General features: G+C 58.7%; 1 protein-coding gene and 2 long non-coding RNA genes across 4 annotated transcripts; 1 reads left to right on the forward strand and 2 right to left on the reverse strand.

Annotated features, from left to right (window-relative positions):
• Positions 1-1,564: 1,564 nt before the first annotated feature.
• GPA33 (glycoprotein A33) lies at positions 1,565-27,350 on the forward strand. The gene is made up of 7 exons (XM_079106596.1): positions 1,565-1,748; positions 12,270-12,424; positions 16,221-16,437; positions 20,157-20,312; positions 24,594-24,713; positions 25,322-25,454; positions 25,861-27,350. The coding sequence occupies exons 1-7, from the start codon at positions 1,706-1,708 to the stop codon at positions 25,994-25,996; spliced, it is 960 nt and encodes a 319-aa protein (XP_078962722.1). The 5' UTR covers positions 1,565-1,705; the 3' UTR covers positions 25,997-27,350.
• LOC306641485 lies at positions 12,432-15,950 on the reverse strand. Its single transcript, XR_013758169.1, has 3 exons — positions 15,352-15,950; positions 14,456-14,542; positions 12,432-14,317 (listed from the first exon to the last, which is right to left on the reverse strand). It is a non-coding gene; the product is annotated as an uncharacterized lncRNA (long non-coding RNA).
• LOC306641484 lies at positions 17,580-21,453 on the reverse strand. Of its 2 annotated transcripts, XR_013758167.1 has the most exons (4): positions 20,980-21,453; positions 20,730-20,829; positions 18,963-19,521; positions 17,580-18,703 (listed from the first exon to the last, which is right to left on the reverse strand). It is a non-coding gene; the product is annotated as an uncharacterized lncRNA (long non-coding RNA). The 2 variants fall into 2 exon arrangements; XR_013758168.1 differs by having other exon boundaries at positions 17,580-19,521.

Here is a 27,350-nt window from a genome sequence, read left to right on the forward strand (position 1 = left end):
CTGGCCAAATGAATGAATGAGCTCACGGTTTATTAGGAGGAATGAAACACAGACCAAAAATAACTCAAGCATAAGACAGAACACAGTTAGTGTCCCAGGGTCCCAGGAGAGACCCAGAGTTAGGCAAGTTCAAAGGCTAGAGAAAGGCTTCCTAGGAGAAGTGGTAATAGTCGGGCTGGCTCTTTAAGGAAAAGTGAAGTTGTGACAGCTGATAGGTAGGGGGAAGGAATTATGGAGGGATGGTATGGACAAAGTTCTGTGGTAGGAGAGACTGAGTTCTGGGTGCGATGTCTTACTTGCTCAAAGCAAAAGTGACATATTCTGGAAGATAATTTTGGGGGGAACAAATGCTAGAACAGCTTAAAAGCAATGTAAAGAGCTAGATTTCATTTGTCAGGTTCTGCAGTCAGTGATAGGACCTAAGCAGAGAAGTGACAACCTAAGGTCTGTGTGTTAGGACTAAGTAGGCAATGATACTACGAAACGTTGGGCCTGAAGAATTATTACATATAATAAGAGAATTCAATAAGGGGACCAAGTAAAATTTAATAAATCAAGTAAGTTTTGTAAGTCAATCAACCCTACCAGTCATAAAAGATTAATAAAACAATTTATGTAGGAAATTCAGAATTCAAAATACAAACAAATACTAGCAAAAGAATCTGCAATACTTATCATCAAAAGCTAGTTTCCTTAATATACAAAGAGCTTCTAGAAATCAACAACCTAATAGAAACATGGGGAAATGGACTACTTAGCTTCAGAAAAGGAAATTTCACACAGTGGAATGTTATGACCTATTAAACAGAAGTTGATGGTGCTATATGTATGGATACAGAAAACTCTAATGTATTTTGTTAAGCAAAATATAAAAAAGCAAACTTCTCTGCAGAACAGAGGATGTGACATACCATGATTTGTGCACATTCTATCATGCATCTAGCATACCTATGGAAGAAGTGGATGTTCCTAAGGGGCTGCCGCCACCCCCATCCCTCTAGGAGGGTGACCAACATCTCAATTTGCTTGCAACTGAAGAAATTTCTAAGACAAGGGACTCGTGGGTTAAAAACCAGGACAGTCCCAGGAAAACTGGGACAAGTGGACACTTGTCTCCAAGATTATCTTCTTTCTTGACTTGTGTATCTGCTACTTTCCAGACCAGACTACAAGCTCTGAGGGCAGGGACTTCCTGTCTCCTCCCCGACGGTCCCGGTGTGTGGGCACCGTGGAAGAACAGGGAAGCACGGGGAAAGACCACATCGGATCTCGAAGTGTTTCAGCACATGCGGGCAACGCCCTTCTTTTACTCGATCAGAATCCTATCTGAGACCATTTTCCCTTTTATTACCAGGGAACAGCTTCCTGTCAGTTATAAAAGAGACCCACGCCTTAGAGAGGACCAGGACTTTGTACACCTGCTGAACGGGGGAAGGCAGGGTAGGTAACTGTTGGGCAGAGGGGAGGGAAGTGTGTTCTTGGTCCCTTTGGTAAGAGGTACAGCATGAGCCCAACCCACAGGTGAGCTCACCTGACCATCCAGCTGAGGGCGTGGTGTGGGGCCAGGCCAGGCGGAGGTGGGCAGGAAGAGGGAGAACAGCAGCGACCTTGGGCTGGGCCAAGGCTGCTGTAACTGAGCCAGTCAGCTGGACTGGTTTGGTGCTACCAGGGCCAGGCCAGGCTCGGGCAGACCAGGAGCAAGACCATGGTGGGCAAGCTGCGGCCCATGCTGTTGACACTCTATGCTGGTGAGTGGCCCCTCAGTGACCAGTACCCAGGGGTGGGTGAGAGCCGGGCTGAGGCCAAGGGAGAGGCTTCCCCAGAGCCCCCAGGAGGCCTCCCGCAGCACTGCTGCGCTCTGCTGGGCAGAACTGCCCACGCTGGTTTGGGGCAGCATTTCCAGACCAGCGCCGAGACCAGAAAGGCTCTCTTTGCATCTGAGCAAACAAAACCCCAGCCCGCTGGAGTGAGGAACCCAAAGTGCGCACAGGACCTCCTGTGATTATGCCCCAGGCAGGTCTTAGGTTCAGACCAAGGTCTGACCAGGGGGACAGAGCCTCTGCCATCAGGGTTGCCCTGGAAAATCCAGGATGTGAATCTAGACTCATTCACTACCTAGGATTTTAACTGCCGCCTTGAAACCAGAGAAAGAGGCAAGGGTAAGAGTGCTCACCACTCTGTCACAGAGAGAAGCCGAGGCAGAGGACGATGCCATTTAACCAAGGTCGTGCTAAGAGCAATAGCGAACTAGAGGGCTCCTCCCAGAGGCGAGTGCTCCTGGTGCTCTGGGCATCGAAAACTCTGAAGAGACCCCCCAGTAGAAATCAGACATTTATGGGTTGGTGCTTGTGTCCAAATCAAGAGCGAATAGTGAAGTCATTGTGGAGGATCCACGGAGCAGTATGGGTCAGAGGAGGGCTTGGCAGTGGGGGCCTAGGCTGGGAAGGAAGTAGAATGGAGAGAGGAAGTCGAGAGGAGGGAGTTGGGGAAATTTTAGGAGTTCTTTAGTTCAGTGTGTTTAGTCATCAGCTTGCAGTTCAGGAACTGTGGCAGGCTTCCAGGACCCGGTGATCATGGGGAGAAGTGGCAGCCTTACCAGGAAGCCCCCACCCCAGGGAAGTGAGCCCAGAAGGCTTCCATACAAAGCCCCCTTTCAGCACTCACAGGCTAGCCCAGGACCACCTGGGCTACTCCCACCACAGCTCTCCCAGGCCTCCTGTCTCCCTTTCCTGCCCTATCTCTCAAAAGCCAGCCAGGGCCTTTGAGCAGAGGGCCCGCTGGTGCAGGGGAAGTAGACCCAGAAAAGATGAGCTAGCTCAAGCTCAGCAAGAGGGCCTGGTTGGTCCGTTCCTCAGCAAATGAGTCCACTGAGCACAGCACTATGCAGGTGCTCCAGGCCCAGGAGTCTGGTGGTTAGCCTCAGCCTTCAGTTCCAGACAGGAGAATGCTTCCAGGCTCCAGGGAGGGAGGCCTGACCATCCTCCCAGCTGCCCTCCCAGGTTGGAATAAGTGGCCTTAACTCTGAGTTGCCGGGAGTGGGACATTTGGTCTCCTCCTGGGGGAAGGCACGTGACCCCTGGTGAACTCACCAGCAGAACCAGTTCTGGGCATGTTTTCCAACACCCCGATAAAGTGTCTTCTGCCCTCACCCCTTCCCTCACCTTGCCAGCCAGCTCGGCTCAGGATCACCTGCCCACCACCTCTTCTTCCCCGAAACCTACTCCAGGGACAAGGGACCAGGGCACTGGGGCAGAGGAAATGGGCATTTTGGCCAACTCAGGGCAAATGGATAGATTTTCCAAGTGCAATCATTTGGTGGTGAATGGCCATTGCCATCACCCGCGGAGCAAGGAAAGCCTGTTGCCACCTGGAAGCACTGGGCAGCTGTCCCCACCCCCCTCTGAAGAGAGTACCACTCCCACCCCTCCCACCTGGCACATAGGGGAGGTCCAAGAAGGAGCAGGAAGTGGGGAGCCCTGCTGGAGGAGGCAGAGCTCAAGCTGGGCCCTGGAGGACCTGTTCCCTCTTCCTCTCTACATCGGACTGTGCCCACCAATGACCCAGCTGGTGGCTGGGGAGATAGGCTGGGGTCAGTGGGCTCTAGGGAGCAGAGGTATCACTCAAGGCTGTACGGAGGTAGAAAGGGCTGGTGCACTAGGAAACTTCACACTCGATAAAGCCAGCTCAGCTGATGACCCCAAGCAGAGTCCTGCTCCTGCTGCACACACACCCTGCCACCCAGGCCCGGGGGCTGGCCGGCCCCTGCCCTCAGCTGACAAGCTGACTCTAGCGAGGCAACACAACCTCACCTTGCTGGACCGCGGCTGCTCATCTGTGAAATGGAGAGGGCAATTTGCAGCGTGTAAGATGCCCGTGGTCCCTCCCACAGGCTGCGGCAGCTGTTGACTGGGACCCCACGTGTAAAAGCTTAGAATGGTGCCCGGCATGTAATCAGCACTCCGTAGGGTGCGTCGTCACCACTGCTCTGTTATTCGTGTGGCAAGTGTAGTCACAGGAGGTTGGTGAGTCTCTAGTGACCGACCGTCTCAGAGCCCTGCTCTGGCCAATGCATGCAGGAAATGGAGTCAGAGGTCACTGTGGATGAGCCCTACGTTGTCACCCAGAAGGCCATTCTGTGCCTGAAGCTCCCAAAGCCTGCTAGGGAAACACTCCAACTCATGCACAAAAGCGAGGCCCTTTCACTCACGGACTTTTTCAGCCACCAGACTCCACGAGAAAAGATCTGTTGTGACTGAAGGTAGGGATGCTCCAGAGAGCTGCACGTAGATTCCGCAGGGAGGATCCCGGGGACTGTCACTGGTCATCTCTGTCCAGAGCCAGGGAGCCTTTGAAGGCCCGACCCCAGCGTGCACGCACACACACGTGCACGCACACACACACACACAACCACCTTCCCACAACTGCAGGAAGCTTCCTTGTCTTTCCAAGTTAATTAGAACAATTTAGGAAAGTGCTGCTTTATGCAGAGAAATAAAGGAATAGATCGTTGCAAAATGTATCAGAAGAGAAAAAAAAAAAAAAGGCCTTTTTTCCTCCTTCCATGAGAAAAGCTTCAATCATCCCATGGTGCTTGACCTGGATGGGTCTTTGATGAGAATGAAGTTTCCACATCAGCCTCCTTCCTGGGCCTCTGTGAGAGGCACAATTCCAAGAGGGTGGTTTTCATGCTGTCTTCTGCGCCCACTCTGAAGCACCCTGTTCTCGTTCGCTGTGCTGGCTTGGGGAGCTCCCCCAGATGTGTCTGAGCTCCGAGCAGTGGCCTGGCCCAGGTTAGGCCGTCCACGGGCTCATCTCAGACAAGCTAGTGTCCTTGTGACCAGTGAATCTTGGCCCCCTCGGGTGGGGCTTGGCCAGAGTCTGTCAGTGTCCAGCTGCCAGTGCAACTGCAGGACAGGCAGCCAGTCCTCCATTCAGCCACGGCCTGTGTCCTGTGGCCACTCCAGCCCCCTGCCTACCCCGGGGACTGGGCACCAGCTGCTGGCACCTGACACAGGTCAGATGCCATCACTCACAGATGAGGCCCACTCTGTCTGTCAGGGGTGCATTCAGGAGGCGAATGTCCCAGTCCATCCCCACCTGTCCAGTCCCAGCCCCAAAGGGGAGAGGACATAAGGATAGTCAGTCTAAGAGGGGCGTGTGTACAAGTGGGGAGGAGTGGCCATTTAGGGAGGGTCTATCAACTCTGGTTTCCCATCAGAATCACCTGGGAGTGAAAATACAGGAGCCGGCCTCCCGGTGCCTCTGACTCAGAATCCCGAGTGGGAGGATTGGGACTTCTCCCTGATTTTTTAGAAGTTTCCCATGTGACACTGATGCGTGGTCTGGGTTTAGAGCTGCTTCTGGAGCCTGAGAGGTGAGTTTGACAATCGGTAGCTCTGATGCTCTGCCTGTGCCTCTAAGCTCAGTTTTCCTGCTGCCTCCCTGAGTTTCTGTCCAACTTCTAGTTGGTGCCTCGACTCAGGAGTGCAGTTGCGTGTGTTCTCAGACTTCACTGTGCGCAGAGTTGCCTGGAGATCTTGTTAAAACGCAGGCTGCTGCCGGAGGCCCGGGGCAGGGGCTGAGTGTTTGCCTTTCTAACCAGCTCCTGGGGACGAAGTCGGGGTGCAGGGACCACGGCTGAGAAGCGAGGCTGGGGGCAGGAGCAGCTCAGGGACGTGGTGTGATCGCATCTTGCTTTCACCCTTGGGACTGCAGCCCAGGGCTCCTGGTGACCCAGCCACGCTGCTCACTGTGATGAGGGCAGCAGCTGTTCGCCAGCCAGCCTCCTCCTCCTTCGTGGGACACGCTCCCTGCTTGCTGCACTCCTCCACCCCGTCTCCCCGCCACGGTGGCAGAGCTCCTGGTGCTCAGGCCTTCCAGCCTGTGTCCACGTCCACATCCGGAGCTCCAGCTGCCACCCGTCCCAGCCGACTCACGGGTGCCTGCAAACCCCACTGCTCCTGGGCTGCAGTCTCAGGAGTCCAGCAGTCCAAGGGACATCTTCACCTGGGGTCCCAAGACACTTCGAACCCGCAAGCAAAAACCAAATCATGACCTAGGCCCCCAAACCTGGCTGGTTCCCAGTGATCCCTGTCCATCGGTGTCACCCGATCCATCCCGGAGTGGGGGCAGGGGTCTAGCTCTCCTCGGCTAGATTTTTCTATTGCGCAAACAAAACAAACGTTTTCTATTCCTATTACAAAGTCGCCCCAAATTTGGCAGCCGAAAACAACGCTAATCTTTTCTTTTGGTCACAAATTCGCAACAATTGGGATGGGGCTTGGCAGTTCCAGCCAGGGTGACTTCACTGAGGTGGAAAACCCCCTTCGGAGCTGGTGCACTCGGTGGCTGGGCTGGAGCCCACGAGCAAACCCCAAAAGAAACACGCGAGAGCTGCCGTTGCCCAAGGCCTGGGCCCAGAAACGGACCTGCCGTTTTCTGCTGGAATCTGCCGGAGGCAGTGAACCTTTCCATATTCTACTGGTCAGTCACAGACCCGCTCCAGAGAAGGGGCCTAGCCCTGCCTCCTCATGGTAAGAGTTTCAAAGGATCTTGGATGAGCTTTTAACATGGCCTTGTCACCCAGGATCCTTCTCTCCCTCAGCAACAAATCCAAATCCTGCCTGTGCTGGATGACCTCAGCTCTCCCCTCTCCAGTCTGCTGCTCCCGTTGCTGCCCCTGCCTCCTGGGCTTGGCCTCTGCCCACATTAGTGGACCGCCTGGCAGTGGTGTGACCCTGGAGCCCCTTTGTAGGAGGGTCTGGGGAGGCAGCATGCCCCCGGCTGACAGGGCGGGATTTGCCCTGAGCTGCCCGGAGGGAGCGGGTCTGCCACTTTTTGTTAATCTGCTTGAAGAAAGGGGGCAGAAGACGGTGGCCCGGGGCTGGACCCACCACGCCCTGGGCAACGCGGCTCGGCCGCGGCCTGATGGCCTCTCTGGCAGCACCTTTTCTGTGACCGCTGCACGAGGCCCTTCTCTCCCACGTCCCCTCTCTCCTGTTTTCTCATGGCTCAGCGCCCTCCTCTAACCCCAGGTGGACGGGCCCGTCCTCCTCCCAAGTCTCCAGCTCCGTCCTCTGTCTAGTGGGTGACCCTTGTTACCACGTGGCTTCACATTTACACTGTGACTACTTATTTATTGCTGTCTGACTCACCGGAGGGCTGAACCCCCCTGGAGCAGAACCGTGTCTGTCTCCCACGTCTGGCAGGGAGCCTGGACCCTGGTGCCCCGCACCCTTTGCTGGCTGGGTGAGGACGGAAGAGCACTTCCCTCTGACCCTGGGCAGCTGGCGGCTGGCTACCCCTGCCTCCCCGCTGCTGGCCCCACCTTCCCTCTCTCTGAGCGTCACGTTCCTAGGACACTTGCTTCTCCCCATGCCTCCCTCCCATCTTTTTCAGGCTTTGATGGACGGGAGGGGCACAGTGGGGACAGACTCTGTGGGTTGAGGATGCCCTGCTCTGTGCCCCTCCCTCCAGACAGGACCCCTGCTCCAGCAGGAGCCAGCACCCCACTCCACGTGGGGGTTCCCGCATGGGGACAGCGGTGTGTGGAGGGCGCCTTGGGCTTGGAGTGGACGTGGTGGATGTTCAGAGGCTCTGGGACCAGCCCGTGGGGGGCACTGGGCTTTGGGCTGGTGGCCTTCTCTCTGCTGCTCTGCTGGCTGGGCTCTCGCTGGGTCCCTGGAGTGGCCCTCTCTGCCCAGGGCACCCACGGCCACTCCTGCAGCGCGCCTCTTCCTGAGGCGCCTCCCTACCCTCTGCGCCCAGCGACCTTTGGGCTGCTTCCTCTTTCTCCCTGGGGAGCCATAAACTCCTGGTGGCTTCAGATGGGCGCTCCCGATTAGGATGGTCACAAAGTTCACTGGGAGAGGCGTGGGTGCTGTGGGTGGGCACTGCTGGCTGCCTCCCACCTGCCCCAGCTCCACCCGTACCCAGGGAGGGTCACGCCTGCCGAAGGCCTGTCCTCCGTCCAAGCCTTGCCCACTGGCTCCTCCATGGGCATCTCATCCCTGCTGGGGGCTCCTTCCCTGTGACCCCAGGCCGCCGAGGTTCTCCAGATTGGTCTGGGGACTGAAGGACCCCAAGGCCCCTTGCAGCCCCTGGCTTCAGCTTTGTCACCTCCCGGGTCAACGAGCTCCTTGAGCCCAGAGGCAATCCCGTCCCCTGTTCCTCACCTTACCTGGCGCTGAAGGCATGACAGTGCCGGTGTTTACTACCGAGACCGTGGGAAAGAGAAGTGCTCCAGGAGAGCCCGGGTGCCCAGGGCCCAGGTCCAAGGGCAACTGCTATGGATACTGGGTCTTGGTGCACTTCCTTCCAGAGCTATTCTCTGTGATCAGATGGGTTGGTGGTGTTGCACAGCCCGCTCTGCACCTGCTCCCTTCCCTCACGTGCACCGGGTCAGCAGGGGCGCTGAGCCTCCTACAGCCTCTCTGGGAACCTGTGTGCGGATCACACGCACACACTCGGCAGAGCCTCTGCCGGCTCCGCTAGGATGCTGCCGATGGTGCCCTCTGATGGCTTCCCCGGCAGGGCTGTGCCACAGGCCACTGGCTCACCAGCTCTGCATGGACAACGTGGGGTTGAGCCAGCATGTGCAGGTCCAAGGGAAGTCTGGGGCCCGGAGCCAGCGCACAGGGGCATGTCCTCTGGGGTGGGGAGCGGCCTGCACACTCAAACCCACACGACGTGAGGGTCACACACATGTGGCATGCGTGCTGCCCGAAATGTGGGTGGCAGTGAGGGCTGAGAGGTCCAGCGGGCTTCCTGGGCGGGGTCACAAAGCGAGGAACTGAGAAGAAATCCACCAAATTGACCTGGATTTGTGGATTCCTAAAGATCCGTGTTGATCAAACAACTCCACAGGCTTGTTCGAAGCCACGGATCCCTGCCTCTCTCACTGCCCCTCAGCTGCCAGTGTGGGAGCCTGCAGAGACTGTTCCACCTGGGGACCCAGGACAGACCCCCTGCCCGTGCCTGGCCTCTTCCCCCTGGAGAGCAGCTCTTTCTCAACGCCAGGGCGTGCCATCCAGCTATGGGGCTGGCCGGGTGCCTTCTGGCCTCCAGCCTCTCCTCCCTAACCAAGGATGTGCTTCTCTGAGCAAATGGATCTTCCTAAGTGGAGGCCTCGCTGCCGGGTTCCCCAGGGCCTCCTTGAGTGCTGCGGACGCCTCAAGCAGCCCGCTCGTCAAGCGTTTACTTTTCCTCGCAGGGATTACTTTCTGCTTGGCTCTCGAGAGACAGTTTATTATCTTCTTAATTATTTACGAGCAATCGTGGAGGCCTCAGCTGGGCCTCCACACCCGCCTCCTCCAGGTGGTCAGCTGGCCTCTCCTTTCTGCTGGGGCACCTGGCACACTCGCTTCCCAGCTCGGGCTCCTTGGTTTTATCCGGGTGATGTCTAACGCTCCGCCGGCTCTTCCACCTGCTTCTCGGGGCAGCTCCACCCTTCCTTCTGCTTAGCTCCCGCCTCTGTCCTCTGCCGTGAGGGCACTGGTGGCTGCTCCTCCTGCACGTCAGGCCCTGTGCTGAGCCCCCGCGAGGTGAGGCGCAGTCAGTGTGCCAGCTGAGAGCGCCAGCTTTTGTGCCAGGACAAAGGACCCGCACCCCACTTGTAATGTTAGCTGGCGAGACCCTCAGAGCGTCCGTCCTCCATCTTTCCTTTCCTGGTGCTGGGAGGGCACCCAGGGCCTGGCACCGGCTAGGCAAGCACTCTGCTGCCCAGCTGCAGCCCAGCCCTGCAGCAGTCCTGAGTTAGAGGAAACTGAGGCACAGAGAAGGTAATGAGGCTGTCAGCAGCACAGCCAGGAACAGGACAGAGGACGCTGTGGGAGAGCGAGGCTGCCTCCTGTGGAGGACGCTGGCCTCGACCGCCAAGGGCTGCCGCAGGCAGAGCTCGCGCCCTGGCTGGAGGGTGAAAGCACAGGGCTGGTCATGGACACCCAGGCAACTCAGCTTGGCCTTGAGACGGGAGGTAGGGGAGCAGAGGGAAGGAGGAGACTCCTGGAGCAGGAGGGGCCCAGGTCCAAGCAGCACCGGGAGGAGGGGGCTGGAATGGATCTTCCTAAGTGGAGGCCTCGCAGCCCTGTTCCCCAGGGCCTCCTCGAGTGCTGTGGAAGCCTCAAGCAGCCCTCGTCAAGCGTTTACTTTTCCTCCCTCGGGGAGGGGGCTGGTCCTGGGCATCCAGCACGCCCTGCAAGACAGCAGAAAGGGGGCAGTTGGAAGCTTCTAGAAAGATCCTCCCCCCTTCCCAGTTTTCCAGTCATGGACTGCCTGGTGCCTTTGGTCCCCGACCAAAAGGTCCCATGGAAGAGAAAGTGAGGGCTGGCAGGGCTGGTGGCCACGAGGCCGTGGGAAGCAGGGAGAGGAGCGGGATCGCGATCGTTGTCAGTCAGGTGGGTCACCGCCAGCGGCAGCGGCACCAGGAGGGGCCGAGCTCCATGTGGCGATGGCCAGATGGCTTTGGGCAAGGTTCCTCGGCAGGAGCGACTCCCCTCCTGGCCTGTGGCGGGCACGTGCCCCAGGGCTCGAGATCTGTCTTCCGGGTCCTGCAGGTCCACAGGTAGCACAGGACGGCCCGCGAGGTGTGCCGGTCCTTCACGAGCTCCTTCCCTCCCTCTCCCTCTGTCCTGCAAACCTAGCGGCATAAGGAGATCTTACCTCGCTGCTCCTGTGGTATCAGCGTCCATCTGCTCTCCATCGCCATCACTGGCCATCGCCATTCCTTGCCAGAGCTCACCTGGGGTGGTGGTGGGTGGCTGTTCTCTGTGACTGGTTTCTACCACCGCAGCCGCCCCAGCTGGGAAAGCAGAAGGGCTTGGCGGGAGTGGCGTGTGGTGTGGGACAGCAGCTGTCCTTTGTCGAGCACCCATTTTGAGTTAGGAACCAGTAAGGAAGTCCGCATTTCATGTCCCTCATTCCCCACGCAATCCCTTCCCTAGGGCAGGCCCTGTGGGACAGAGAGCTCATGCCAGCTGCCCGAGGTTGTGCCTTGAACAGAGGAGGATCTGGAATCTCGCAGAGGCGCTACAGACCCAGAACCGGTGCACTCAGGCTCTCTACTGTGCTACTTCCCAAGTGGTCAGGGAGCAGTTGGCCATAAGCATAGTGGGCGCAGACTTGGGGACACCAGGTCAAAGGGGCGCTTTAGCAGAGGGAGGGTGGGGAGGAGCAGGTGGCTGGCGGGCGGGTGCTGTGCACTGCCCTGCTGGGAGGTGACGCCAACTTCCCCAGCCCTGTGTGTCCTGCTCCATCTGGAGGTGACCCCTCTGCGAGGTGTGTGGAGTCTGGAGAGCAGAGGGGTGTGGTCAGTGGTGGGCGCTTTGGGCCAGGCCAGCAGTGCCCAGCCCTGCTGCTTCTTGGTTTCCCTTCTGAGAGAAAACGTGGTCCTTGGAGTGTGGTTGGGGAATTATCCGTGCGTGTGAGTTCAGTGCATGTCCACAGACTGCCCAGTGAGATGGCCACACAGGCTTCTGTCTTATGCCCCTGGACGGGGAAGGGGAGGGGTTCTCCACCAGAGGCACATATTAACCATTTGACGGGGCACTGCAGAAGGCATGTGAAGTTTCTGTGGCAGGAGGTGGATTCCGGGGTACCCGCCCTCCCGGGCTGCCTGCTGGCGGGTGTTGGCTGTCGTGGCTAAGCAGAGCACATCGTCTGGCTTCCCCGACTTCCCCTTTCCATGGGGTAACAGATCTCTCCACCAAGGAAAATGGGAGAAAGAATGGCAATACCCGCCAGCTGCCTCTGGGAATACCCTCTACTTCTTCATCTTGATTAGTCATAATAACAAAACTCTTAACCACACGCAAGTGTTCTGTAAATGTCAGTTAGGTAGGTGGAGAAATCATCATAACATGGCCAATAATGTTTATTGGGGTCTTCCCGTGAGCCAGGCATTAAGAAAAATATGGATGCATAGTAGCTTTTCTCAGTTCCCCCAAAACTCTGGGCAGTAAGTATGAGGACTCGTATTTTACTGATGAGAAAACCGAGGCTTAGACAATCCGCAGAGCTAGGAGGTGTGGCTGAGTGGAAGCCAGGCCTGTGGACTCAGCTGCACCTGAGCTTTTTGTGATGCTAAGGGGTGGAGACACGTGGACTTGCCCAGGCATCTGTCTCCCAGCCCTGGAGGCCAGCTGAGGCCTGTGGCCATGACTGCTGTCCTGGCAGCTAGAGCCGTGGACACAGGGACAGGCAGAGGCCAGGGACGGTGCGTGGGCCTCTCCACGTCATTTACCTCTGCATGGCATTTCCCACTTTCCTTCCAGTCTGGGTGACCATCGATGCCATCTATGTGGAAACCCCGCAGGATATTGTCCGGGCGGCCCGGGGAAAGAGCGCCACACTTCCCTGCACCTACCACACTTCTGCCCCTGACAGAGACGGGTTTATCCAGTGGGACAAGCTCCTACGGACTCATTCGGTAAGGCTCAGGGACAGGCTGGGGCATCATGGCGATGGTTATCAGCGGACTGTGACCGCTTGGAAGGCCAGCACCAGGAAGTCTTCCAATAACACCAGTGGAATCAACTGCATCTGGGAGGGGAGGGCGGCAGCAGGGAGCGTGGGACCCAGGACAGCTGGGCACATCGTCTGCATTGTGGAAAAGCCACCTGCCCTGAAGTCTCTCCGTTGACCTGAGTCGGTGCTCCTTTTGATTGACACACTCCTCACTCCAAGGCTGAGCATATCTGCTGGAGTCCTCCTGCTGCCTTTGCTTCTTTTGCAGTGTTTGGAGGAGTTCTGCTTTATTTTCTCCTCCGATTTTTGAATAGATAATATAAACCCATGGTCCAAAACCCAGAACATCATAAAACGTGTCCATTGAGAACTGGCCCCATCTTACCTCTGCCCCGTCCACACCACTCCACACCCTGGTCCCCACCGTCCTCCACCCAGGCAGGGCACATGCGAGCATGTGCTGGATATGCACATACAGGTGAGCATGTGTTTACATACACGAGGTGCAAACTGTTGGCACACAACTTTGTTTCACTCTTCATGCTACGTCTTGGGTTCTGTGTCTCTGTGTATTTATATCTCCCTCTCTGTTTTGGCTGTGGCGATGAAATTCAGGACCTTGCATGTGTGAACACGGGTCTTGCCACTCAGCTATGTCACCAGCCCATGTCTCATTCTTTAAATATTTGCATATTTACATATACACACATAAATACACATGCTACTTTATTAAAAGTGGAACTTCTGGGTCAAAGGGTATTTCTGATAAATCATGTCAAATCTCCCTCCTTAGAAGTCTTATCAATCATCATATTTACAAATAGCAGTGAATGTGCCCATTTCTCCAACACAGAATATTTTCGAACTGTTGGGCATTTGCAAATTTGATAGAGAAAAAAATCTCCATTTGTGATCAATTCATGTTTCTTTGATTATAAGAGGTGGAGCATCTATTCATAAGTTTAAAAGCAGGATCTGCCTTAAAAATGTTAACCTTCCTGGCAGAGGTAAGTGTTAGTCCGCAACCACTTGGAGTGAAAGAATTGGGCTTTTTCCCTGAAAGAAAAGAAGGAATGGCCCAGGGCACTCAGGTCCCAGCGCAGCAGGCAGATGGGAAGGGGAGCTGGTCTTGCTCCAATGCACCAGGAGCCCCACGGCCACAGACATGCGACCCGTCTGCTCCCTGAGGCCCGGGGGGAACCCCACTCTGCTGCTGGCTCGCAGGAACTGAAGGAACTGGCTTCGCCCTCAGGGGTACCTGGCAAGCCAGGTGTGAGGTCTGTGGCTGGCATTTCCTGGGAGCTGAGATGGGCACTCATGTTTTTTACCGGCTGAGGGCTCTCCTGCTTCAGAAGGAGAGCGAGAGCGCAGAGAAAAGAATCGAACCCGTCCCTTAAGATGATTATGACGGGTCCTCGCAGGGGTGAGGCCGGGGGAGATCCAGGGACAGAGAGAGGGTTGGGCGCCGAGAGTCCGGGGCAGAGCTGGTCAGGGTCAGGAAAGGACTGAGCTGGGACAGACGAGCGTCTGCACACTGACCCCTGCGTGAGGCCTCTGTGCGTCCCAGCCTTCTTCTCTCCCCTGTCTCTGCGAGCTCCCTGCCAGGGCCGCCTGCCTTGCCGGGGCTGGCAGGTTGTGTCCCGCTGACCGGGCCAAGCAGGTGCCCTGACCCAGGCTGCGTGAAACACTGGCACGGTGGCGCCGTCTCCAGGTGCCCCCTGCCCCTCGTGGTCGTCACCCTCCCAGTCGACCCAGGCCGCCAGCATTTCACTCGCGGCTCTGTGGCACCCCGGAGGCCCCCAGCATCTGGCAGTCCTGCCCAGGCACCTCTCGTCTCTCCGAGCTCTCCGGGACCCTGAGAGTGACATCACTGGGCTTGCCATTTCTCCACTCCTTCCCTGGGGTGGCTTCATCTGGCCCGTGCATGTCCGCTGTCTCTGACCCCCAAGCTTTCACCCAGTTGCGCTCAGCCGCCCCATCGGCTGCTATTGACCTGCTCCTCCCGATGCGCCAGGCGGCCCTGTGGACACTGAGCACAGCGACTTTTCCTGCAGCATTCTCTTCCTTCACGTTTCCTCTTCTGGAAGGGACAGTGGCCACACGTCACGCCCTGACGGCCTGGCACTCCCTCGTCTGTACACGAACGCCTCTCCACCCCCGGGGACCCGTCTGTCTGTACCGCCACCACCTGGTCTGGTGGCCCAGCATCTTCCACCTGAGTTGCGTGACTGGCTCCTGAGTGGATCCCCCTTCCCCTTCCAACTCCTTCTGCACCCATCTTAAGGGCCAGCTTCCTAAGGCCCGGCCTTCTCTGTGCCTTCAAGACGAGATGCAAACTCTAGTCCCACACGGGCAGCCCCTCGGGTCTGGCTTGGCAGAGTCCCCAGAGCCCGGCTCCAGAGCCAGGGCGCCCAGCTGGAGTCCCAGCCCTGCTGCTACTGGCCACAGGACCAGAGAAGAGGCTCAACCTTGTGGTGCAGATGGACTCTAAGAACCACCACCTGGGGTGTGAGATGACACGTGCCAAGTGCTGGGGGTGTAGGCGGTGCGTGGCCGGCCCTGATGGACAGCAGCCACCACGGATGCTGTGGCCTCCCCTGCTGCCCTCTCACCATCCCCTCACACCCCTTCACACTGAGCCGCTGGTCCCTTTGCCTGAAAGGTCCACAGCTGGAACATCAGCTCTCCTCTGAGGCGCAGCCTCCCCCGCCCTCTGCCGGCTATTTCTCCGTTATTTTTCAGGATTCGAGGCAACTGTCACCTCCCCTAGGACCCCAACCCAAGTCTAGAAGTGATGCCTGTCTCCTGCAATCCAGAGGTAGCCTAGATGTTGCCACACGGGGCTGCCACCGCCCCGTTACTCTCGGGAGGAGCCCCTGAGTTATTCACCCCTGAGTGCCAGGTGCCAAGCAGATGCTCAGCAAGGCCAGTGGCCCGCACAGCCCAAACTCCCACACAGGCCGGCCTGACTGCGGCGTGTGTTATCTGCTGCACTCCTCGCTGCAGCCCTTTGAAGCCGGCATTATTATGACGGTCTCCATTTTGTAGAAGAGGAAACAGAGAGGTCAAGTGCTTTGCTCAAGGTCATCCGAGTAGTAAGTGGCAGAACTGGGATTAGAAGAGAGGCAACCTGGTTGGAACATCTGGGTTTAGCTCCTGCCATGTGCTGTTTGGTCAACAATCAGTCATCAGTAAGTAAATTCCAAAGGCAGGAGTCGAGAACAGGGTGAGCCAGTGTGGCACTGTGCTTCTGGAACCCCAGAGGCTTGGAGGCCGAGGCAGGAGGATGGTGAGTTCAAAGCCAGCCTCAGTTATTTAACAAGGCTCTGAGCAACTCAGCGAGACTGTCTCTCAATAACAAGGACTGGGGCTGTGGCTCAGTGGTTGAGTGCCGCTGGGTTCAATTGCAGCGGCAGGTGCGCATAAGCGCTGGCCGCCTGCATGAACCAGGACAGACAAGCGGCTGGTGTGCCATCAGCAAGAGAGGCCAGAGGGAGCAGGTGAGACTGGGACCCAGGAAAGCCAGTGCACACGTGTGCTCCTGGGGTCTGATCCGCCCTGGCCCTTCAGTATTCCAGTTTTTCCACTTAAATTTTTAAAAATATCTAGAGCGATCAGCCATAAAAGGCATCCACCAGTGGGCACCTGCCTTGGCGGTGGTGTGTCTCTGGGCTCTGGGGGTGGCAGATGAGGGCCGCCAAGGATAGGCCCAGGCCAGGGCTGGGGTGAGGACCAGTGGCCTTTCTTGTTCCTCTCAGGAAAGAGTGGTCATCTGGAAGTTTGTGACTCAAGACTACGTCTATGGCAAGCTTTATGAGAACCGCGTCAACATTTCGGGCAGTGCCGGGCAGTCAGACGCCTCCATCACCATCGCCCAGCTGACCATGGATGACAACGGCACCTACGAGTGCTCCGTCTCGCTGATGTCAGACCTGGAGGGCACCTCCAAGTCCCGCGTCCGCCTGCTGGTCCTCGGTGAGTGTCTGCCTCTCTCCCAAGTCATGGGAAGAGACTGGGGCCAGGAAAAGCACCTGGTGGTGAGGTACTTATGGTAAGATAAATGACGATAAGGCAGGGTGTTGGTACTTGGTGGTAAGGTCCCTGGTGGTAAGGTACTGGGGGTAAGTTACCCAGTGAAAAGGCAAGGTATTTGGTGGTAAGGTCCCTGTGGTAAGGTACTTGGGGGTAAGTCACCAGTGATAAGGCACCATACTTGTGGAAAGGTACCCAATTCACAGAGGCAGCAGAGGCTTGCAGGGTACTGAGGCTCCTCCCCTTGTCAGTCTGTCCCAGGGCTCCTCCCTTGAAATGCAGCCCTTCTGAGTTCTCCACAAAGGCAGGCTGCTCCCAGGTCAGAGGAGGAGGACTCCAGCGTCCCTCGCTCTTCCCAGCGCTCTCCACCCACACCAACCCTCCTCTTCTCATGACAAACTCACGAAAGAGAACAAAAAGGGAAACCACAGCTCCTTTTGCAGAGACTCCTGTTGTGCCTCAATTCGGGACACTCGGGGCCACTGTGACTCAGGCAGGTGCCTCTCCCTGCACAACGCAGCTCCCAGAGAAGGATCCTGCCTTCGCTTTGTTTTCTCCGCGCTGGGGACCAACCCAGGGCCTTGCACGTGCAGGCCAGGGCTCTGCGGCTGGGCCGCAGCCCCAGCCGGGCTCTGCCAACGCTGAAGATGTCCCGAGACGACACTCCTTCAGGCACTTACTGGAACGAATGGTTTTGGAAGGGCCCAAAAGAGCCTCTGTTCAATCTCCTCGCATTGAAGAGGAGACAGGGAAGAGAGCCACGGCTCAAGGCCACACCGGAAACACTTGCGGCGTGGGAACAGCCCCGCCGGGCGGCCACTCTTCAGGCCGAGCAGTGGTCGTTCCTCCGGCCCTTCTCCCCTCTCAGCACCTGGTCTTATTCTAGTTGCATAAGGGGTTCTGGACTGTCGGAAGCCCTGTGGCGAGTCAGACTGCGCAGCCATACAAACTGGTGCCGCACGGAACACCCCCAAGACCACCCCCTTCCGCCCCTGGGTGTGCAAGGCGAGCGGGTCTTGCACCCGGCCCGGGCTTCCCTGAAATCGGACAGTAGCGTAGGGCGCACGCTGCGACCTGCGACTCCACGGTGCCGGGCGCACAGCTCCAGATCGGCGAGAGGTGGCGAGGACCGCGCGCGCCGCGCCGCCCGCGGGACGGACGATGCCGCTGCGTGCTGCGGAGGACCTCCAGGCGGCTGCCACCCCCGCGGGAGCAGCGCCACGAGACGACCTCGGACCCTCAGGACGCAGGAGTCTACGTATGTAAATGCCGGTCCCTGCGCACAGCCCGGGTCCTGCCGCCCGCTCCGGTCAAGGGCCCGCTGCCTTTCCGGAGGGACACGCCAGCCTGCAGGGTGAAGGACACAAGTTTAATCTGAGGTCACGCCACTCGGTGAAACCGGTGTTTTGCTTTTAAAAAGAAAGACATCGTTTTGGGTCCTGCAAGATACGAAACCGAGGACGGTTTCTTGGGAGTTCTGTTCCGCAGGTGGAGGCGAGGCCGCTGGGCCGCGGCGCCGCAGCAGGTGCGCAGGCCGCCAGCTCGGCCACTGCAGGTCGCCCGCAGCGGCCTCTGGCGCCCCTGGCGTCATGCAGCGGGGCGCAGGCGGCCCGCTTCCCAGGGATGCTCAGGAGCACGGAGTCCTGGCAGGCGGAACTGGCCACCAGCCGCACGTGCTGCCCAGTGGAGGTCGCACTGCCTCTGGTGGGAGCCCAGGCAAGGCAGGGCGGCCTGCGTCCTGGGGTTGGCCACTCCTTGCGAGCCTTCGTCTCAGCTCTGCCTCTTGGAGTTTGGGATTCGCTCCCCCTGCACCCCCTGCGAGCAGCGGGATGAGCAAGGCTGGTCTCCGAAAGCTCCAGAATTCCTTTTTATGCTTTTGGAGATGCCAGTTGGCCTCGGTGACTCTCTTTGCCCTTTGTCCCGTATCACAAAGAAACCTGGCCCAGCAGGGCCCTGGGAGCTGTCTGCACACTTGGTGGGACCCTGGGCGATGTGGGGCTCCTCCAGGGCTTGGGTGTTTCCGGCCAGCTCCACCTGTGGCCTAAAGGTTGCTCCTCCTGGTACAGGTGCGTGGGGGGTCAAGGGTGAAAGGTCGGGGTGGCAGAGCCCCGTTCTGGGCCTCTGTAGAGCTCAAGAGAGAAAATGTGGTGCAGCGGGCCTGTCCTGGAGCGGCTTCTTGGGACTGTCACTTCCTCTTGTCCCCAGAGACCTCTCGTCCCCAGAGCAGGCAAGAAGGCAGCTGGTTAGTGGTCTTTAGGTAGCAGCCTCTCTGATCCCACGTTGCTGCACTCCTGGCGACCTGGGCCGGCATATAGGCGGCCCAGACTTGGTCCCTGGGCCCCTCAGGGTTAGGGACTGTCCTGCTGGGAGTGGCAATGAGTAAGGGCCTCTGATTTGTTACCCACCCTCCCCACACCTGGCTGGCTCCCTGGCAGCCAGGATGTCGGACACACCCAACAACAACACACCTGTTTTCAGAGAGTACTGCAGCTGCCGCCAGGGCAGGGAGTGTGTCCTGGCCAGCTGCTCCCTGCAGCTTCCAGGTGGGGCCCAGATTGGAACGACCATCAGTGCTCAGTGACTGTGCACCTGGATAGCAGAAGTGGTGGTATTGTTTACCAGGCAGCAAGCCATCCAAGGGGACATGTGAAGAAAGAAGCAGAAGGGACAGGCCTACCCCAGAGGTTCAGCAGCAACCCTCACCACTGTGCTCTCCCGCACACACCCTTAAGCTGCTGCCTGCAGTCTGCAGCAAGCTCCAGCCCTAGCACACATCGCGGGCTCTGCCTGGAGTGTCCCCCCCTCTCCTCCAGTCCACCCCCTCCTCCACCATGGGCGTCATCCACTCTCACTCTCCCACGGCCCAGCCAACGAGGCGAGTGGGCCTGGTCATCTGCCCTGTGGCAGCCGGATTGCCTGTCTCTTGCCCCGGGGTTCCTGGACGCAGGGTTCAGCACTGTCAGGCATCATGGTGCCCAACGAGCTCTGGGGTCATCCTACCATCCAGCCAGTGTCGAGATGCATTTTCTAAGCAAAGCAAAGCGTGAGAAGAGGGTAAAGCAAAGCCAGAGAACATCACTGAGAAGCTGACGGGCTCCCAGGAGCCTTTGACCAGGGTGGACGAAGCACCAGGCCAGGCCACAGCCTGTCTCCATGTCTCAGCACTGTTTAAAAAGCACAGAGACATCACATAGTCCAGAGACCTAAGGACATCACCATCTGGCCCTTCCCAGAGAGGGTTTGTCACCCCCTGATTCTACAGATAGGAAGGTGGGGGACCCGAGGGAGTGAGAGTCCCTCACGTGGTGGGGGGTATGCAGTGGGCACGGGGTCTGCCCTTAGGAGAGCTGCTGCTGCCCCTGTTCGCCAGCACCTGTGAGCAGGTGTCCCCTCTGGGCCATGTTGGAGTGACTCTGAACCAGAGCTCACAGGAAACCCTGCTGGGGACACCACTGCCAGGTGCCATGCTGGGCCATAGGCCAGGAGCAGAGACATTTGAAGTCACTTGATTTTCAAGTGCTACCTCTCACCACGGAGCTGTGGATTCCTCTGCCTGTGAGTGACCAGAGCATCTGCGTGTGTGTGTGTGTGTGTGTGTGTGTGTGTGTGTGTGTGTGGCAGATCCAGGTCCTACCCCATCCAATGTGCCCCCTCCTCCACAGTGCCACCCTCCAAGCCGGACTGCAGCATCGAGGGAGAGACAGTGATTGGGAACAACATCCAGCTGACCTGCCAGTCAGCAGAGGGCTCCCCAGCCCCGCAGTACAGCTGGAAGAGCTACGACACCCAGAACCAGGAGCGGCCACTGGTCCCACCAGGTGAAGGGGCAGCAGGGGAGGCTCGGGCCGGGGGACAGGGCGCTGACCAATCAGATGCCCTGCTTGTGATGTCTGGGGCCTTCCCTCCAAGTGCTGGTTTCTCCAGTACTCCGTGGCAGGTGGTTGTGAGAAATGCACTGTGACTCCAGGAAGCACTTAGCCCAGTCTCCTCGTGCCCCATCCCACTGTCCTGCTGTGTGAGCGCAAACCAATGGCCACTGTGCAGAGGCACTGGTGGGATTTTAAGTATGACCTTGGGGTATGTTTGAGGCTCCAAGTCCAGCCCTGGGGCTCCACCCCAAAGTGGGCAATTTCCTAGTCCCACATCCTCTCTGTATCCCACCCAGTCACCCAGGCTCCCTGCCCCGACCTCTGCAAAATACCTCCCTTTCATGGCCCTGCCCCCAGCTTCACCACCTTGGCCGTAAGGGTCCCCATCCTTGGAGTTCAGCTACTGTTGCCAGGAGACAGTGTCATGCTGGGCAGCTGGTGTTTGACCTTTCAGTCAGGAACGAAACTGGAAGGGAAAAAGCGTTATGCAAATACTGTACTGCCATCTTCTGGCACCAACCCAAGTGGAAAGTCCTGCAGGAGCCCACCAGTCCCCCGCCGCTGTACCCAGTGCTCCTGAAGGGATGACGAGGCCTGCTGGATCCCTCGGGCCTACCTGCTAGGAGGCCTTTTAGTTCTGTGGGGCTGAGAAGGAAGCTGGAGGGGAAATGGGCGGTGGGGTCCTGGGTGGCCCTCCAGGTGAATGCAGCTTGGAGTTCTGTCACCCTAGGGTGGATTGGGTCACTCTGTCTTTCACTCGGGGGGACAAAACAAGAGCCTCTTAAAAGTGAAGCGCTTTAGTGGAGCTCACTCACCCTGCCGCCTGGCGGAAGCTGTAGTGTGGACTTGGACAAGCTTCCAGTCCTCTGACTCTTCCTGCTTGGCCAGTGTTTCCTGATGTGTCTGGAATTTTTGTTGAGACCACCTGGCAGCTGTCCTTGGACCCTGTGGCCTCTGATCTCTGGCTTGGGGGAGACCATGGCTCCAGTGATGTCCTGGCAGGTCTGCCATGGACTCTGGTTGTGCCCGACCTTTCTTGCAGCCACGCGTCCCAGGATCCAGAACTGAAGGTCACAGGGATGTTTCCTTCCGGACACGCAGTGGTGTCCCACAGCAGATGCCCTCAGGGATCACGACGCTCCCCAGGAGGGGCATTGGTTGGCTGTAGGGCGTGGGCCTGCGTCCTGGCTCTTCTGCTCCACAGCCATCTGACCTTGACAGGTCACTCGGCCTCTGGGTCCTAGTTCGTACGTCCTTGAAATGGGCCTTTTTCACTCCACAAGGTTGCGGAGGTTGAGTCAAAGTGGAGGCAAGACCCTGAGCCTTGCCTGGTAGGCACTGAGGGCTCAGCTCACCCCAGGTGTCCTTGCGGTGGGGGACACTGCCCTGGGGACGGTGCCATCCAGTGAGGCACAGGGCCAGTGCATGTGGGGGCAGCCATGACGAGAGGCACAGTCGATAGGAAAAGACACCATGAGAGACCACAAAGGGCCTGTGCCAGACCAGGAGGCTGGCCTCTGCTCCATGGGCCTCCGCACCCCTCTGGTAGCTTCGCAATGGCACCTGGTCCCAGCTCTGGCTCCCTGGGAGAGGACTTTTCGGTGGTCAGGAGCCAAAGCTCAGTTCTGGGGCGATCCACCGGGAGGCCCTGAGCGCAAGGCCAGAGGTGAAGGGAGACTGCCTGTCCCCTTCATCCTGCCTGCGTCAGATTCGCTCAGTCAGAACCGGGACCTGGGGGTGGCCGGAGACTGTGGAGGACGTCCAGGGGCCGAGGAGAGGCTCTCAAGCCTGGCGCCCACCTGCCTTGGATCTAGAAGCCTGTCACTTCCTCTTCCATGTGTCGGCCCAAAACCTCTTCTGACTTTTACAACGCTGCAGCCACGGTGGTGGCATGGCCCCTTCGACCTGCATTCAAAGGCAGAGTGTCCGGCGTGGAGATGGCTCCTGAGTTAGCACTCAGTGGAGCCGCTAGCAGCGGACAGAACAGAGCTTGGGGCCTGTTTCTCCACAGCCTCTCAGCCGTGGTACCATCATCTGGAAAGCAGCAGAACCAGGAGGGTCCACATATCACCTTCCTGGGAGGCTATGAGGAGGCTTAGAGGCCATCGCCCACGGGACCTCTGAACACACGCCATAACCTGTCCCAGTCACAGGCTGGAAGGAATAGGAATTCGAATATCAAGGAAGGAGGGAGGGGTAATCCTGGAGGCCGGACAATCTGGGGAAAGAGGTTGTGGAGGACAGGGAGGGGAGCCCAGGGCTTCTGGGAGGGCGACTTCTCACAGCAGCAACCAGGTGAAGGCGGGAGGCAGTGGCTGCCCCTTGTGCACCCCTTAGCCACAAGGTGTCACCACTGCAGCAGAAACAGGGTATCCCCTGGATTTCAGAACCGATAGTCCCTTTAAAAGGGGGTCTTGGAGCCCAGATCATTCACAAAGCCAGACTCAGTGCCCAGCTCTTTGCAGAGCTGCTGTGGGGTCCAGTCTGTGGCAAGGAGCTGGGGAAGACGGTGCTGACCCCACTGGTGAAGCCTCCGGTCTCCCAGGCACCCCCAGGGTCTGGGAGCACCTCCTCCAAGATGCCTCTTAACAAGATCCAGTTCACTTAGAAAACGGGACCACCAGTGCCACAGACCCGTGTCAGGTTCCCAGCGCTGGCCACGTGTGGGAACGTGGAGAGCTGTGCCCTCAAAGAGCGCATTTACCCTCACTCAGACGGCCACGCTTGCTTTGGTCACAGACCCCCTTGCCAGGACCAGAAGAGTATTCCAGAAGACGCGGGTGGGATTCCAGGACAGAAAGGGCAGCTTCTGAGAGAATCTAGAGAGCAGTTGGCTGGGTTTCCAGGGAGGAATTAGAAGAAAGGACTGCATTTGTGAAAAGATTAAATGAAAATAACCCCAAACCATGTGCTGATGTTCCTAGGTGTTGAGATCATGGGGCTCTGTTGTGCTCGCCCCCCGCAGAGGCTGCCTCTGACCAGGTTAACCCTCTGGCTCTGAGCCCCAACACCACCGTTGGGATTTTGTCCTGTCCCCTCCTCTGTAGACTGAACAGGCTAAGAGCACAGGGGGCCTCTTGGCTGCTTCGCAGCTGTGGTCAGCCTGCAGCCTCCAGAGGGGTCCAGCTGGAGTGAGGGCTTTGTGTCACATGCACATTCCCATAAGGGCATGCGTCACTTTTATAATGTGGACTTCTAAAGGACGGTCGTGAGTGCTCTGGGCTGTTCTAGACTGAAAACAGGATTTTTGTCCCTGCCTTGCCATTTCTTAATTTTCCCACCCTCCACACAAGGTCGCTTGGAGGGCTGAGAGCACATGGAGGGTTCCATGCCCTGCGTGGCGCATTCGGACCAGGAAAGTCTGCTGGAGACACTTTGGAGAGAGACTGGAGGGAGCCAGGCAGGGCTTCTCCCTGGGGAAGGGGCAAGAGATTAAGCCAGCAGGATGGCCAGGCCAGACAGTCACCTGTCACCAGGAGAAGAGCTAGACTTGAAGACGAGGGGCGGCCTCTGAAACAGCAGGGGCAGGAGGAAGGCCTAGGAGGGAGCGTGACAGCAGGGTGTGGAGGCTGGCTCTCAGTCAGCAAGGAGGCCGATCCCCAGCTCCTCTGAGGAGCACAGCGCAATGTTGAGGGGACCCTGGCGCATGTCTGTGCATGAAGCTCTCCTGGGCGCGGAGAACTCGGAGCTGCTGGCGCTCCCTGCGCCGAGGGTGGGTTTCCTCCTGCTTCCCAGCAGAGGCCAGAGGCGCCCCCGGCTCCAGCCAGAGCCTGCCCAATGCCACACACATACACACACACACACGCCACACATCCACACACCCATGCCACATCACACACGCACAGCACGAGTGCACACCCTCCGTGGCAGAAACCCAGCAGTCAGTGCTTGGTCTCCCGAGCCGGGTTCTGTGTCTGAAGGTCGTGTGGGTGGCCACGAGGCCGTCCACCCGTTGCTCCCCGAGGCCTGGGTACACACCAGCCGCATTCACCAGCAGCCCCTCAGGCACGCCCACGAGCTGGGGCAGGTGCGACCAGCTCTGACCACAGATGGAGAAACAGGCCCACGGGAGCCATGAGCCCTCTCAAGAGGCAGGGCTAACGAGCCGCCCACCATGGGCTGGGGCTTGGGCTGTGGGGGCTGAGATTCCCCGCGTTGAGCGAGGGCAGCTGCCTGCCTGGCCCCTGGTGCTCCCAGCCTGCGCCCGCCTCACCCCGCTGTGTCCCTCAGTCTCAGGCCAGACCATCCTTCTGAAGAACATCTCCACGGACATGTCGGGCTACTACATCTGCACCTCCAGCAACGAGGTGGGGACGGAGGCCTGCAACATCACCCTGGCTGTCAGACCCGGTTAGCGCGGCGGGGAGGGATGGCTGGCGTGGGCCCCTCAGACGAGCCCCGAGGAGGTGACTGGGGGCCCCTCAGGGCCACTCACTTGCAGGGCAGCTTGGGGACCTGGGCAAGATGCCTCCTGCCCCAGGCATGCCCTCGCCTTGCTGGGGCCAGTCCAGTTCCTCCGGTTCCTTGGAAGTGGAGCCTGGGACTGACTTCGGGAGACCCCAAGTCCTGCTGCCCCCTGGGCCACTCAGTGAGCATGGGGTTGTGCCCAGAGCCGGCTGCCACAGCCTGGGCCCATCCTTTTGGGGCAGAACACCATGTCCAGCTCTGGCCTGAGCTAGGAGCTGGTGGGGCTGACACCTGAGGTCCCAGAGCTGGGTGGCCCAGGGTGTTGAGGCACAGGGGGCTGCCGGTCCCTTCTCTAACCGGAGGAGTGTCCCCGGCGACTGATCCCAGTCCTGGAGACTATACCTTATACCTTTTGAGGGGTGTCGCTAAAAGCCGGTAGTGCTGCCCACTGAGCCCAGATGCGGGCAGGGACCTGCTCCAGCATCCTGCACGGCCCACTGCCCCCGGGGCCTGAGTCGGGGGCTGGAGAGGCGAGCTGCTGTCCTTTGCAGCCTCCATGAACGTGGCGCTGTATGCGGGCATCGCTGGAGGCGTGGTGGCCGCCCTCATCATCATTGGCATCATCGTGTACTGCTGCTGCTGCCGGGGGAAGGGCGAAGAGGTGGACAAGGAGGACCCGAGGCCGTGAGTGTGTGGCAGCAGCCGCGGAGGGCCTGGGCACCCCACTCCTCACAGACACGTGCGCCACCCCTGGGGCAGCGACTGCTTTGTCACCCCGATTTTGCAACTGAGAGAGGAGTAACCTGCCCACCACGGTGTGCCCTGCGGTCCCAGGGCTTCCCCTGTGGGCTGGCTGGGGCCGGGCCTGGGCAGGACCCGTGCTGCTCCCTGGCACCTGAGATCAGGAGTGGAACACGTCTGTGGACTGTCCTGCCCTCCCTCAGCCTGGCCCTCCTGTGCAGGGTCCCTGCACGGCGTGCAGTGCAGGGGGCGGTGTGAAGGCTGCCCTTCCTGTAGTCTGCACCAGGCCCAGCTTCCCTGGGGGCCACGTGAGGGTGAGCTTTTCCCCTCTGTCCTCATTGCCTTGCAGGAACCGGGCGGCTTACCAGGAGCCACCAGAGCAACGGAGAGAGCTTTCCAGAGACAGGGAAGATGAAGACGACGATCCCAGGCGTGAAGACCAGAGGAGCTCAGGGCGCGAGTCCCCTGACCATGCTGGCCAGTGATGTGCTGCCTTAACTGGGGTGCAGGAAGGGTCAGGCACAGCCTCCTGCTTCCTGGCCGCCGTCTCTCCAGGCCCGTCTCTATCCTCCAGCCCAGGCAGCGTGGAAGTGCTTCCTCCCAAGGCCTGCTGTGGGGGCCCAGCAGGCCTGGCAGAAGGAATCCCCTGTGACCAACCCTAAAAAGTGACCCTGCTCACTGCCACACCTAGTTCAGGGTCTGCCCCTAGACCTGGACCAGACCGCAGCCTCCACCCACTGAGGCTGGCAGAGCTCCTGTGGGCCGGCCCTGCAAGGGTGCCCAGCACCTAGGGGAGCATCTGGCACAGGGTTGCACTTGGCACATTTTTGCTGAAAGAATGAAAAAATAAATGTGCACATGAAGGACTCCATTTACTTGGCTCCACAGCCCACTGCTTGCCCGGGCCTCACACCAACCGGGCCATCGGCCTCCAGCTACCCCATCCTCAGCTGGGGCTGCACGTCTGCCTCCTGTTGCACCGGAGTAGGAGTGTGGACGGCGGCCCAGGCCTCACACACTGCCCCTCCCTGGAGCCCCTGCAGCTTAACTCAGAACCTGCTTTGGAAGGGTGCACTTCCCTCTCTGGCCTGATGGCACCATGTGCCCAGGGATGACTCCCCCGCCCACTTGTTGGCAAGTTGACTGACTGATCTAAAATGAACACACACAAGCTCACAGTTGGTACAGGGGCCTATGTCTTGGTGGCTCCTCCCTTGGTGGCTCCCGGGAGCGGTGAGTCCACGTCTGCCTCCCAGCCCACATGCAGCTCCTGCCAATGCCTCAGCCTCGGCCCTCCCAGCCCACTGCCCTGCCTGGCTGCCTGTCTCGCTGCCCAGTGGCTGTTATAATCCAAACTCAGTTTACTACTAAACAAATATGGATGTCTTATCTGGATGACCAGAACAGCAAATGCATAACTCTGTCGTCCCTTTGTGACTTTCTTACACGTGAATTATGTTTTGTTAAATTCTTGGCTGCATCCTTGATGCATTCAGCAGGGTCTGCATCCACTCCTGCAGCCTCTTCTCAGGAGAGGTTAGCCGATGGAGTCGAGAGTCCTCGAGGAGGGTCCCGCTCTGTGTTGGCTGCGGACGGAACAGAGTGGTGTTGGGGCGTCTCCCAGGAGCGTGTGGTGTCAGGAAAACCTGGCAGGCCTGGGTGCCGGGTGCCCACTTCCAGGGGACATAGGGACACTCCTGCTGGGGGCCCAATTGTGCCCCTCCTGAGAGCAGGGGCGACCATCATCCTGCATGCTGCCGAGATGGTGCCTGCCTCTGCACCTGTTTCCCCAGACAGCTCAGCTTCACAGCTGCTCCCGGCTCTGACGCTGACCCTCCC

Source organism: Sciurus vulgaris (genome assembly GCF_902686455.1).
Source record: "Sciurus vulgaris genome assembly, chromosome: 12".
Taxonomy (NCBI): Eukaryota; Metazoa; Chordata; class Mammalia; order Rodentia; family Sciuridae; genus Sciurus; species Sciurus vulgaris.

Excerpts from the sequence above, each read along its gene's own strand:
- GPA33 (XM_079106596.1), top strand. The coding sequence starts at position 1,706 with ATGGTGGGCAAGCTGCGGCCCATGCTGTTGACACTCTATGCTG. Across the intron at positions 1,749-12,269 it reads GCTGTTGACACTCTATGCTG|TCTGGGTGACCATCGATGCC; the intron begins GTGAGTGGCCCC and ends CTTTCCTTCCAG. Across the intron at positions 12,425-16,220 it reads AGCTCCTACGGACTCATTCG|GAAAGAGTGGTCATCTGGAA; the intron begins GTAAGGCTCAGG and ends TGTTCCTCTCAG.